The sequence below is a fragment of the Ammodytes marinus genome (assembly GCF_949987685.1).
Source record: "Ammodytes marinus genome assembly, chromosome: 3".
Taxonomy (NCBI): domain Eukaryota; kingdom Metazoa; phylum Chordata; class Actinopteri; order Uranoscopiformes; family Ammodytidae; genus Ammodytes; species Ammodytes marinus.
In genome coordinates, this window is record NC_137232.1 from 27988232 (window position 1) to 28002068 (window position 13837).

General features: G+C 38.7%; 1 protein-coding gene across 2 annotated transcripts in view; it reads right to left on the reverse strand.

Annotated features, from left to right (window-relative positions):
- The window catches only part of gdpd5b (glycerophosphodiester phosphodiesterase domain containing 5b), a 50863-nt gene that overhangs the window by 23296 nt on the left and 13730 nt on the right, over positions 1-13837 (reverse strand). For both annotated transcript variants that reach the window (XR_013844802.1, XM_080025099.1), the window contains exon 2: positions 6501-6674. Coding sequence is in view for 1 of the 2 variants with exons in the window: in XM_080025099.1 (XP_079881225.1) it covers positions 6501-6617 (117 nt within the window). In the remaining variant the exon portion in view is untranslated. The remainder of the gene's footprint in view (positions 1-6500; positions 6675-13837) is intronic.

Below are 13837 nucleotides of genomic sequence, written 5' to 3' on the forward strand. Positions count from 1 at the left end.
TATTGTTGTGAAGTTTTATTAAGCCTCATATAATTCAGGGAGGCCTTCTAAGTATATCAGCAATTTCCCCTTTGAGTTAACAACAAGCAAGCTTTATAATTTATTTCCCTCACATAGAAATAGTTTGTGCTCTGCTCAAGGTCTTTAGAAGAGAACATTTGTTCCCGATTGCTCTCCAAAGTGAGGTCAGACTTAAAATGGCCCGGGATCAGATATTCCAGTTTTAATTTTGTACATTCAAATTAAAAAGGTGAAATTATGAGTCAGCGATTCTGGAGAACACGGATTGTGATGAGATATTCACTAATTTTCAAAATCACAAATCAGTGCATATCTCCTCACAAACTACTACTCAAACACTGCAGCTGTTATGGTAATTTGTGGCAATCTTTGTAAATATACTTAGTGTATGTCTGACTTTATTTAAGGTACCAGGTGGTTGAAGTGTACCATACCTATTCACTGAATTAGTTATAATTTATTATAAACTGGCTATTAAATACTTTTGTTGTGCTTTCTAGGTGGTCATCTGGGACTATGGTGTCTTATTAGATTAAAACCAGGATACTGAAACATTTGGTCACGGATCCATCCTACAGTGGTTGCAGAGGTTTTTTCTGATATTTATTTGCCCTACTTTTCCCTGTTAGCGTGACTGCTAATGATAATTCCAACATGACTGCTCCTCTCCGTTTTCCCCTCCAAGAATGCTTCAATATGTCAAACAGGATCTAGGCTAAAACAAAGTGTCATATCCATAGGACGGTTATTACTCACGCTCCAAAGAAGCTTCGCAGCACAGTGCATACATGCATGGACAAACTCATACTCAGAAAAACACAACACAAAACATACACATATTGTATTGTTATTCAAACTGAGAAAATGCCACTAGCATGTACTTTCATTTGACTCTGATTTGCAATTCAACCCTACAACCCGAAATAGAAAACAGGATGCACCATTTCCATGACAAGTGTTACAAAAATAAATAAATACATACATTCAGAAAACAAAGAATCTAGTCATTGTGCAGATTCACAGTTTAAGTTGTTTATTGCTGTGTATGTGGTTCGAAATGTCCAACCTAAATATGAAGCTACAATATGCTAGCTTTCTGTGCTTAACTGTTACCCCCTTAATAGCAGTACTAGGGTTGCGAAATTCCGAGAATTTTCTAAAGTTGAAAACTTTCCATGGGAATTAACGAGAATTTAAGGGAATTAACAGGAATTTTGGAAATAAACAGGATTTTACTTAATTTAAGGGTGGCCCTTAAAGACCCTGGCAACCCAAATGCACTAAATCCTTCCAACTACGGTATATTATTTCAGTCCTGGCAAACGTTCTAGAGAAAACAAAACTTTATAAAGTTCTACTTACAAATAAATCTGTTCAAATGTAATGTTTTTTATTTGTATTATTGTGCATGGATGTCTGCCTAATGACAAAACATAATGTTTATATGTTTAGATTTATATTTGGATACGAAACAGATCATTATTACCGCCATTTAGTTTTTAAACTATAATTCCCAATTTTGAATATTCCCAAAATTCCCGAGCGAAAGTTCCCGCGAAAAGTTTCCGGAAACTTTCTTCCCCTTTGCAACCCTAAGCAGTACACAGAACAACAGCCTATAAATCACACAGGCAGGCTTGTGGACATTTGTACAAAATAATAATTTTTCGAGAATAACTGTAGCTAAGCTATGTCGGCTAATACTGGCAATATTAACAAACATAAAACAATCATAAAAGCATGTTTGGGTCCGTTCCTCATGTGTGAGGACTACATGACACAATTGCACTTGTCAGAACTTCTCTACACCAATATCACCAGACAACTTTCTGAACACTTTGTGCTGTGCTGATTATGTGTTTATATGGCTGTGACATAACTCTGGGAATGACAGTTCATATTGACGTATGAGAAGATAGGCGATCAGAGGGAAGAGAAATTGTGATCACTGTATTGTTGCCATCTAATAAGGAGACAGTGAAAATCTCTGCAGAAACACATTACCCAGGCTTTGAGAACATAGAACAATTCACTTGCTTACTAATTCATTTTCATTTCTTCAGCTATTCACTCTATGTAATATGGTTCTGATTGTCTGATATAAAGCATCTTTTGACAAGCCAACCTTAATGTTTCCTTTACCAAAATAGGCATTCAACATTCACATACACTCTCTACATATAGTAGATGGATTCTGCTTCCCACAGAATGCTGCCAACTAACATGCCAATACTGTGGAGAGACAATATGGTGTAGGTTGTACATATGGATACAAACAAACACTAACATGTGGGTGTATGTGTGTGAAAGAAAAAGCAGGATACGCTTTCTTCAACTTATGCATATGTAGAGGGAAACAATGAAGCTGCTTCAACCATTCTCATTTTGCTGACGGTGCCTCATTCTGAGTGAGGCACAGGCACAAGTTCACATGCCTTTCTCTTTGCCTTATCTTCACAGGGTTTAACACCTCAGTCCCTTGTCACATTCCTGAGCATATCCAGATAAGTCCCTGGCATTTCACACATGCAATGAACTGATTTATAATGCAACTATACCACCAGAGCTATACACGCCACACCATGCGATATAACAGGAGGGGTGGACCATAAAAAAACCTTCCAAATACTAAACTGAAACCCCATTTCCTCTAGATCTTTAGACAAACCATTTAATTGACAAAACTGTGGCTTTATCATCCAAAACATGCCTGGCTATTAGAATTAGGTAGAAGTGGAAATATGTTTGGTTCCCCTTAACAATAGTGATGCAAATGCTCGGAAACACAACACATCTCACGGTAGACTTTTGTAATGTGATTCCAAAAAGGAAAAAGGACGGAGTTGACAGTTGCCCTGATGAAGATAAGGGGTTTTAGAGATGGGGTTGTAGGAGAATTAGTAAAATTCACACAATACACCGAAAAGCCAAAATCCATATAAAATATGGATAAAATACCATCAGATCCTAATCAGTAAGTCAACGGCTACATTACGGCTTATGACCTTTCAGACTGACAGCAAGGGGGAAAACGGATGTGAACCAAAGTATGTGATCTGGCACACACAATGCAGAAAAATAATCTAGGGAATTTTAAAGCCCTTTAGAAATGAATACAAGTCACCAATCTAAAGACTGAAAACATCAAATCAATCAATACATTTTATTTCAGAGGAAGCTTAAAAAAATAGGAAGAATTTTCAATCAACGTCCTTACAAGTATTTTATTTGTGTTGAAATTAATTCTGCTGATTCTATTTTAATTTTTCTACACAATGTATACAAATAGGAAATTAAACAACAATATGCCCCTTTGTGGAGTCATTCCTGCAACCAAATAAGCTCAACTGCTAGTTATAGGTAAACGTGTTGTGTTATTTGCCTAATGTATTACACATGCCAAGGCTAATGAAGACCCCGAGATGGGTGACAAAAGAAGGCAGACGCGGCATCGCTTCTATTTTTGAAGCCTTTGTGGGACTGAATGGTAAAGACTGGCTAAATGGAAATACTTTCAATTATTACTGAGAGGCCAGATCGGCTTGCACTGCGTGACGTGGGCTGTTCTTTCTACAAAGAACCTTGAACAGAGACAGAGGCGGCTTCACAAGAAACAGCCAGTCAACCTGAACGCCTCATCGCACAGAATAAAGATGAAACATGAAAGAAATGGCATGATCCACTTGTGGAATATGAATGAGTCTCTCCAGTTGTTTCAACGAGAGATTCTGAGTTCTCGTGCTTCTGTGATTCCCCCAGTCGGGTCCAGTTACATGTAGCCGATACCGCTCCTTGATTGGTCAAAGTTTGTTTACTGAATCATTAAAGATGCAGACCTCTTCGTACATCACCTTAACCTATGCTAGGAAGCATTGACAGCTTCTCTGCTCCTAGTCGACACTTGCATAAATACAGACAAATAAATGGTTCATCACACAACTCCATTTGCTCCATTATTTATAATCATTGACAGCATTAAAGACAAATGCTGCACTGGCTGCTTATATTTAAAATCATTGGAAAACATATTTTCAGCTCAATCCATTTTCAGTTCTCTCCGCTCATTGTGTAAACACATTAAAATAGTGTTGAGGGGAAAATGTCCACTTCCTAATTCAGCTGGATGGAAATAGACTGAGGCCTGCAGAGTGTATACATGTGCTTGACTGTGTGCTTCTTACACAGGGGTCAAGACAAATGATATCCACCACCAAACGGCCAAAAACAAAGGATGAGCACGGTGAACAAAGAATGCTGACTTGGCACTATGCTATCAGTTGGCCTGAAAGACAAGCACTTGCAACAGGAAACAGAGCTACACGGTGTCCAGTTTCCTGCCAACATTAGAAGGGGGGGGGGGGGGGGAAACAATCTCTTATTTTAGTTCTGCTTTTTATATGATCCAAGTGCTATTAAATATAACCACACCTACAGTATGCCTGTGTTATGTGTGTCTTGTTTGTTTACAGAGCTGCGGTAGGTAAAAGGTGCACTATGTAACTTTTGGTGTCAGAGAAGTGAACATTTTGTAAGGTATATTCTCATAACTTTCCTGACAGGAAAATTGTATTCCCATGGAACACTGTTTGAAGTGAAAGCTACCTTAAAAGTGACTGTTTTGCTGTTGTTTACAGCAGTGGGTCCTCCTCACAAGTGGTAATAAATATCATCAAATCAGTAAGTCACCAGATACATTACAGCTTATGACCAGTGAACATTTTGTAAGGTATATTCTCATAACTAAATAAAAACAATCACAGTATGTGATCTGAGGTTTTTTGTAAACAAACATATTCTAGTTAGGTTTTGGTTCCAGGTGCCTCAAAATAATTCTGTTTTGATTTATGAAGATATAATTATTCAATACTAAGAATTAGATGAAAAATAAATTGGTTTTTTGAACTAACTGCAAGCTCTTGCAAATATATACACATTCCTTCTCCCCAGAAACGGCATAGTGCACCTTCTTCCGAGTGACATGAGTCTATTGTCCGTGTCCAAGGTTTTATGCTAGTTTGCAGTATGGTATGCAGGCATAAATAAACAGTCCAATCTAGTGTCTGCCTGCATGTGAGGCGAGTGCACACATGGGTATGTGCTGTGTGTCTGAGTTTGTTGCAGCAACATAGCCTCTGTGTCCTGCCTAAATACGGAGTGGAGGAGATAAAGGGGAAGGTCGGGACAAATTGCTGATGGTGTGTTAGGCTGTAATACTTATCCTGGCATGTGCCTCTTACCAGGAAAAAAAGCACTGGAATATTCTTTGGTTTGAAGTTTCGTGTGATTGTTTCTGTAAGAGAGTTAAGCTACTGCTAATGTGTTAAAGGTGCTACAAGGAATGCCAGCTGTAGTTCCTGGCTGAGCATACCCATGACAAAGGCATTATGAAAAACTATATATAAATAGCATTATTTTCATTGATGGTCTTGTTTGCTGTGACATGTAATTAATGATCATCAGAGGAAAGTTGTTACTGTATCAGAAATATTTAAAAGTTCCCGGTAGCACCTTTAAACATGATATAATATAAATTAAACTGAAATGTCCTTCCTGTACAGAGAATGTGCAAGATATATAGTATATACAGTATACTGCACTTAACAACTGCCAGGGTTATGGTTCTATATCAAAGCCATGTGCATGAAAACAAATTCGATATTCATAAAAAGAATCTGATTAACTGATTAAAAATGATGTGCAGCAGGACACAGCAGATGACAGACTGGAAACATGATGACTGAAATGTCAAAGGAACCTCGTTGTGGAAAGCCCAAGGTTATAGAATGAGGGATAAGCCAGCAAGGACATATTTGGTCATAGATAATTGTTCTTTGTAAATCAACGTCAACAGAGAGGGTATTAGATTGGTGTATCTAGAGAACATGAGATGTAAGAGCACAACGGATGCCAAAAACATACATGGCTACGGGTTTTATGTTTTTTTTTACTTTCAGTAACGGTGTCAATTTGAAATTGTTCAACTTCTCCACACAGCCATCTTGTTATTCAGAGCTGTGGAGAGTCTTCATGACATTCATGTAACAGTTACTATGAAAGCTATACAATTTAGCAACCACAAAAAAATCAAGGAGAGGAATGCCATATTTTAATGTTTTAGTCGCAGGACATCGTTTAATCTGATGGAAATTAAACTTTGAAAAAAACAACGCTATTAAAAAGCTGATCATCCCCAGGAGAGCGGTAGTTATCATGGAAAACGACCTTGACAAGATACAATTACACAGGGAATGAGATGATCATGTCTCATTGACTGCAAACACATGTGAGTGTACTGATTACAAGTATCTTGTGAAGGAATCAGTGACACCAGTGACAGCCTCCATTCTATTTTCTACTGCTTTGCTAACCAGCGTTGCTTTGACAATTCCATGAACATGGTTGGCAAACCATCAACAGACACAATGTGTTTTGTTTTGTTCTTTATAATCAAAGACGGTCAGATGTTGGACCCCTCTCACCTTGGTGGTGTCATCATGGGAACGTTGATAGCGTTTCCAGCGGCAACCATAGACACCAGTGATACATGACAGACACAGCTGGCGCTCATAGACCTGGAGGGGTTGGTGTTTCACCATGCTCCTTCAGTCAGTCCTGCTTCCAGAGATCGAACATCCCACTCTCTACCAAGTATCCTGGGAGAAAGAAAAAAAAACCATGTGGAATATTATGCATTTATGTATATGCAAACAGCATGATTGAAGAATAGACCAAAAAAAACATATTGAACAGTCCAGGGAACAAACCATTTCTAGATGAATGTGCCTGGCTCTTACGATAAATAAACTGTCATTAAAAGCACCCCATGATCTACAAACCCCCAGATTTAGATTAAGACCTTGTTCCCAGGCTACTGTTTCCAATGACAACTGAAACCGAGCTTTCACCATGTATGATCAAGGAAAATAAATGAAATTAAATAGAAAAGGGCTTGGTGACCCAACCATCTATTGAACAAAGCATTAACATTACAGTGACAATGAATATATCCCACACAGTCACTACTTATCTGGGCCAAAAGGCAGCATGTAGCCCCCCCCATCCCTCCCTCTTACATCAGCCCCAGGAAAAAGGCCAGGCAAATAAAAAGCCACTTGTGTAACAAGGATGAAACGCAACATTGACATGTGATCAAAAAATCCTTCATCTTGCAGTATAAACTCGATGCATACTGCTTTAAACAATATGGAACTTAAGCCTGCAAGCTGAACAGCATAATCACAGGGCCTTACAAACTGCTCTCCTATTTTTTCTAGATCTCCCTAAAAAAACTTGAGGGTTTTTGCATCATTTAATGCTTTATCTGAATTTTTTAGGCTGACAAGAGGGTCAGCATCCAAAGGCATCCCACACTGGTGCTTGTTCCAACGCCCCCTCTCAATGTGGAGGAGCGGAAGATACTTTAGAAGAAACCCAGCAGCACACCTTTCATGCTTGTCCAATGCTGTAGTATTAACCAGTGATAATTCAGTCCTCCCACTGAGGTGCTGCCGATTCAGCACCAAGACTCTGCTATCAGCTATACAGGAGTGCTGACTCTTAACACAAGTTTACCCCTCTTCTCCAGGGACATGGCAGAGCCTGTTGGGCTGCTACTTCTGCTGCAAAACACACACCTCACTGTAATCTGGGGTTTGAAGTGAATAGTATTGTCATCAAGGCATAAACCGTTTATAATCAATGTCATCCCTGCTGATTAAGAGTCAAACAGACACCATTAAAATGTATGCAAACATAAAACACAGCGTTTTAACTGGTGACATTCATTGCCCTATATGCAGTTTGTGAAGCAAAGCTAGCACACATCTGATGTTTTAGAGCATTCCTGCCTGTTAAGTTAACTACACTCTTCCTATTGCACTCTTCCTATTGCAATCAGGCTAGCTGTCTCAGGCCCTGGGCAGTTGCTCATTAGCATCTGAAACAGTGGCCATGTTTCCTGTTATTAGTAAAACTGCTGTAAGGAGGGTGTGCCTGACCTGAGGGTATAATGATCCTGGCCCACCCCTAGCAGGACCACAGCAGCCTCAGCTGACCGTGGACAGAATGCACAATGCCTCAAAAATGAGAAATGCCACAAACAGTATCTGTAAGTACACAACAGAGAAAACAACATGTGCCCTAAGTATTCACTCAAAAATCAAAAGTGTTTAATGAAGCAAATGTAATTATACACAACTATACCCTCAAATGGAAAACAAAGTAAAGCGCCCCATCTTGTTCAATTGTTTACCTACATTCTCAGAATTTGAGAATTTTTTTCTTTCCAGCAATTTAGTCTGAGTTTGGATGATATCAGCTCAATAGAAGGAATAACATCAGACTTGATTATTTCTGAAGAAGCATACTTTTGGGAGAACCCTTTTATTCAAAACATTTCAAGTACAGTAGGCAAATATCCTGTATGTTTTGAGTGGTTGCAATAATCATCAACCCCAAGCATGGTTAATGATGTGCTTGATCCACTGACCGTAAAAGTACAACCTCTGTCAAAAAAACAAACAGGCACTGACTGGGTGGATCACTTCAGTGATGCCCTTTTCCTTCTATTACAGGCCAAACACATTATGAGCCAGTGTGCGTTTTCAATAATGAACTGATCTTATTTGGAGTCTGCCCCACAGTATTGCTGCCCAACATCCAGCTGGAGTAGATACACTGCAGTTTGAGGGGATTTAGTCCTTAATCAGATCATGGACTGCTTGACAACTCACATGGCAATTATGCTTGTCTGATATCTTTGCTGAAATAATCAGGTCCATCGGATGGATGGAGATAACAGCTTTGTGAGAACAGGATTTTTTAGTCCGTTTAAGGGATGACATTTTCAGAAAAGATGGAGAGTGGCCCAGGCTCAAGGGGATGGTGTTGGCAGTCGCTCTGTCAGGAGGATCAAGTAGTTAAATAAACGTATCATCTTGGTGCCAACAAGAAGTGAAACATTTCCACTGGTCTGACCCATTTCTTTGACAAAAAAAACTTTAAAATTCATATAATTAATATCACATGGAATTAATTTGCCATGGATATGGAAAGCACACAGATGATGTATCAATATGCTTGTATATTTTTCGACACTTCAGATTTCCTTCACCCCGCACGGACTTATCTATTTGTCCTGAAGTGCACTGCACAACATGTGGGTCTAGCGCTACTTTCAGATAAAACGTTTTAGCCCAGTTATTCATAAGATACCAACATTGTTTACATTTGAATTCATTCAGCATATGACGACTCAAGTAAATTATCTTTGGAGAACACTGAGACATAATTAAAAAAAATATAATAAAAAAGCTGCAGACAAAATAACATGAATTATGGATAAAACCTGTTCAATGCAAACAAATTAAAATAAATACCTTCATATCCTTTAACAAATTTAGACATATTATCTTAAATCTACCGAACACTACCTGCAACTGTTTTAATAAGCCTATATTGTACTGTGACTCATTTCATTTTAATTGCAGGCATTCTACATCACTGTCTAAATGTTTCAATTATTTTTTTATTTTTCTCTTTATCAGCTTGTTGTGTATTTGCATTGTATATTGTGTATGTATTGTTTTTGCTGTGCATTTTTTTGGCTCGACATCATTGCAAATGAGGTCCCCCCTCAATTGATGTCTTGAGTCTAAATACAATTAAAATAAAAGAAAGAAAAAAAGTTAATTGGCATTTTAATTTTATTAAATTATTTGATATTAATACTATCTCTTTAGCGCTGGTTGAGCCGTATCACCAACTCCTTAAATAATGGGAAGCCAAATATGGACGTGTCTAGGCATGCAGACCAAGCTTTTAAGACGGTAAAAAACATTCCTGCAGCTGACACACAGTACAGGGTTCGACATAACGTATAGCCCGATGGCCCGGGGCCAGTAAAATCATATGCAGGGCAAGTTGATTGGCCAGTCACTGTCCCGCCCGGGCCAGTGACTGCCCGGGCCAGTGACTGGCCAATCACAGTTCAGTATCTTTTTGTAGACTACATCATGGTTCATTGAAATGCGCGTTGAGAGTCGGAATGAAAGCAGTGTTTATTTAAGACTCAATATAATAAACCTAATATAAAATATATTTTTTAATGAAAGGCCAGTGGACAACCGATGCGTGGGTGATTTGACAGGCGGGGCAACAAGCGGGTGCACTCTCGCTCCGTTGGCAGAGCTGCCTACCGTCCGCCTGCGAGTCGACAAATCAATCGACTTGCTTTGCCCCCTTTCTTTCTTCCCACAGCAGAGGTTCAGGTGCAGAAAATTATAACTGCGCTTTCCCTTTAGCTGCCGCCATTATGTTACAGTATTTGCATGCAAGCCCCAATGGTAATACAAATGAAAGGCTTTATTTAAACGCTGTGACTGCGTCTCCGGTGATTGTGTCGGTTGTAGACAGAAACCAACGGAGGGACTCCGCTCACTGTACAGTTCCTATAGTCGCGCAGTTTGGCACTGTGTTTTCAGGCTCGAGACATTCAATCAGATCGCGGAAGTCTTTCCCATTGAAATCGCTAACGGGGGGAATATCCCCGGTTATTATTTTAGCCACAAACCACAGTTCATCTGCGCGACGGCTCACTCGCTGGCGAGATCACACGGTGAAACGCTGCTATGCTCGGACGAAGGCATTGTGTGTTTCTAAGGTGATTTAACGTCATAGTCTTAGACGAGCGTTTAGCATTATGCTGCATATTTTGCACTGCATTGTTTTTTATCAATAGTTTGAAAAAATGGTCCCACACTGGACTCTTATGTGAAGCTGACATTTCATGGAGAAGTGACACTCGCTGCGCGCTCACGACCAGACGTGAACTCGTATACGGTGAAATCTCCCATTAAAAAAACGGCATAACCCCCTGATTTTCGGATTTCTATTCTATTTTTAAAGTCAACTTGAGCGCAAGTGGAAAACCGGTCATTCGGTCATTCACATCCCTAATGCATAGAGAAAGTAATAAAAACAGCCTACCACACCACAAAGAATGATCAGACCTTCATCTCTTTTTTTTTTTTATGTTTGAACATGACTTCTGCAGGTGAACTATTCATTAAACTGCCCAAATTCAAGAATAAAAACAACCATCAAACTACTGGACTTTAAAATACTGGCCCACTCTTTCAACATACTTTCAGTTGTAGGCTTCAAATTCAATATGTTTGCCTGGTTTTATATTATGTGTATGAGCAATATCAACATTTCATATAATTAACTAAAAGAAAAATAACCAAATCTAAAGGGAATATATATACTGTTACAGTATAGATATTCCCTTTACATCTGGTTATTTTCTTTATTTTTCTAATACAGGTATTATAATGATTGACACTAAATTATGAAGAAAAAAAAGTGTGTGCAGGGCCAGTGAAAATATACAAGGGGCCAGTAAAACTCGGATCCACTGGCCCGGCGGGCCAGTAGGAAAAAAAAGTTATGTTGAACCCTGCAGTAAAGCTTAAAAAGGTGGGATCATCATTGCAAAGTAACAACCACTTTCGGCACAGTCATGTTGTCACTTGTTTACAAATAATGTTCAAACCTGTATGTATCCACAGAAATGTTGCCATAGCAAAGTGCTTCCTTTGGTTTATGTCACAGCATGTTTACCATTCATGCCAGTGCTGCAGCCACGACTTGTATCCTCTAAGTTAGAAATATCTCGCACATCGCTGCTTCAACTGAGCTGAACATCAAACAGCCCCTTAATTACAACCATTTGATGTGGGCCATTATCATAATTAGGCCGAGCAGCATTAAGGTCCCAGATTAGTCCCCTTGAAATGGGAAGCTCATCCATTTTTTACCTCATTGTATGCCTCAATCCTTCTCTAGGCTTTATAAAGACAGTAAATTAATCCTTTTATCAGCAGGATATGTTACTAGAACTCATCAACTCATCAAATCTAAGCATGTGTCACACAGCATGAATAGTAATGTTATACCTCATAATAACTGACCATGGTGACCCAAAATTTAAATCAGACACTGTACTGTTCTTAGGTTTAGTTTTGCATTTCAATTTGGCACTATTCGTCAAATATTTTGTTCATAAGTAATTTCTCTTGTTTTTTTTAATGTTTTTTTGTGTTGTTGTTCTGGTGAGACGAGCCTGATCTTGCAAGCTTCACATTTGGCATTTTGATTGATTGAACACTCGCATCTAAAAGAAAAATTGTTTTTTAAGACTGTGCACCATCATATTTTGCCAACATGGATGTGACACACTCAGACCGCAGAAGTGTTACCAGCATGTGGGCTGCTATGCCACAGGCGCTTAACTGTGTCACAGACTAAACAATCAAGCCACAAAACATGAAATTACTATGCATTCAATCAGAAGAGGCCACCTTCCTAATGCTAAATTTCACATCAAATCAAAAGCACATCTAATTTACCAAGATTAAAAAAAAAAGAATCAGATCCTGTTAGCTACATTGCCGCTTTGTGACTTGAAATAGATTTAAAAAGTGATATCAACAAGCGATGAAAGCTTTCCACCACAGGAGAAGCAGCTTGTCTAACCTTTTAAGTGTCTGTTACAAGTTGTCTGACTGAGAAGATAAAGATATGAGGAGGAGTATACGAGAAAAAACTAAAAAACTAAACGGCTGTTGCCATCTCCTTTTCTGCTGCCTCATTTCCTCCAATCAAAAGGCACAGCAAGGGAAAACAGTCTGCAGGGGAGGAAATGCTTCAGCAGTTTCTCTGGAGAAAACAACTGTCTTCTTCTGACCAAGGAACTGAGGAAAAAGCCAAGCTGTAGAGAACTTTAAGGGCGAAGGCCAACCCACTGATGAAAAAAAATCCTGAAAGAAGTATACTTCACACAAAAGGGAGAACATGCAGCATCTTAACTTAACTTTGCAATTGCCTTCGAAACACCAATGTAATGCAGATAGTCAGTGGATATAATTATTTCAGTAATACCTGTTCAAATGTGATCTCGTATTAAGGTTTGCATTTAATTCTTATTCTGTAAAGGTGAGATTTTGAGGTATTTATCGAATCGTACTTAACCTAAATGTATAAACATCCTACAGGAACTTTTAAAAGGTATATGAAACAGTCTTATATTCCCTCTAATGAACATAAATGACCTGTAACAGCAAATGAGACCATGAGTGAGTACAATGCTATTTTCTTATAGTAATTACTATTAATGCCTTTGATCTGTTAAGATTTATCTCTGGAACTTAGACAAAATTATGTACGGCATGCATACCTGAACATCCTGGGTTTACAATTTTTCACAAAAGCAATATGAGATGCAAGCAGTCATAGATTCCAAGACCGGGTCAATCTTTAGATAAACATTTTATTTCTACAAAACGCAAATAAATAGCCACATTACACCAAGGAATCTATTTAGTCTTGTGCTAATGGGCCTTCATTTAATCTAATGTTGGAATGATCTGAATCTGGATCGCTAAATATGTGCAATGGATCATACCAAGTAATGAAGAACCATGATCATCAGAAGACGCCTGTGAGGGAGTTGATTGGCCACAAAGCCCATTATAAAGAGCAATAGAGTCATTATATCAGAGCTGTACAGAGTATAGCCAGTATTAGCATAATTTTCAAATTAAGTCCTGAACGATCTGGTAGCTCGATGCTGCTCACCTCTTGCAATGCACTGTAGGAACGACTGGCACAAGACTCCAGTGTGTGGTTGGTCTGCAACTAACGACTATTTTGATAGTTGATTAATCTACAGATTAATGATCACGGCAAGATGTTTTTCAAAAGAAAACTCACATTTCCCATAGGGCTGGCCCGAATTATTCGAATACTCGTTCGG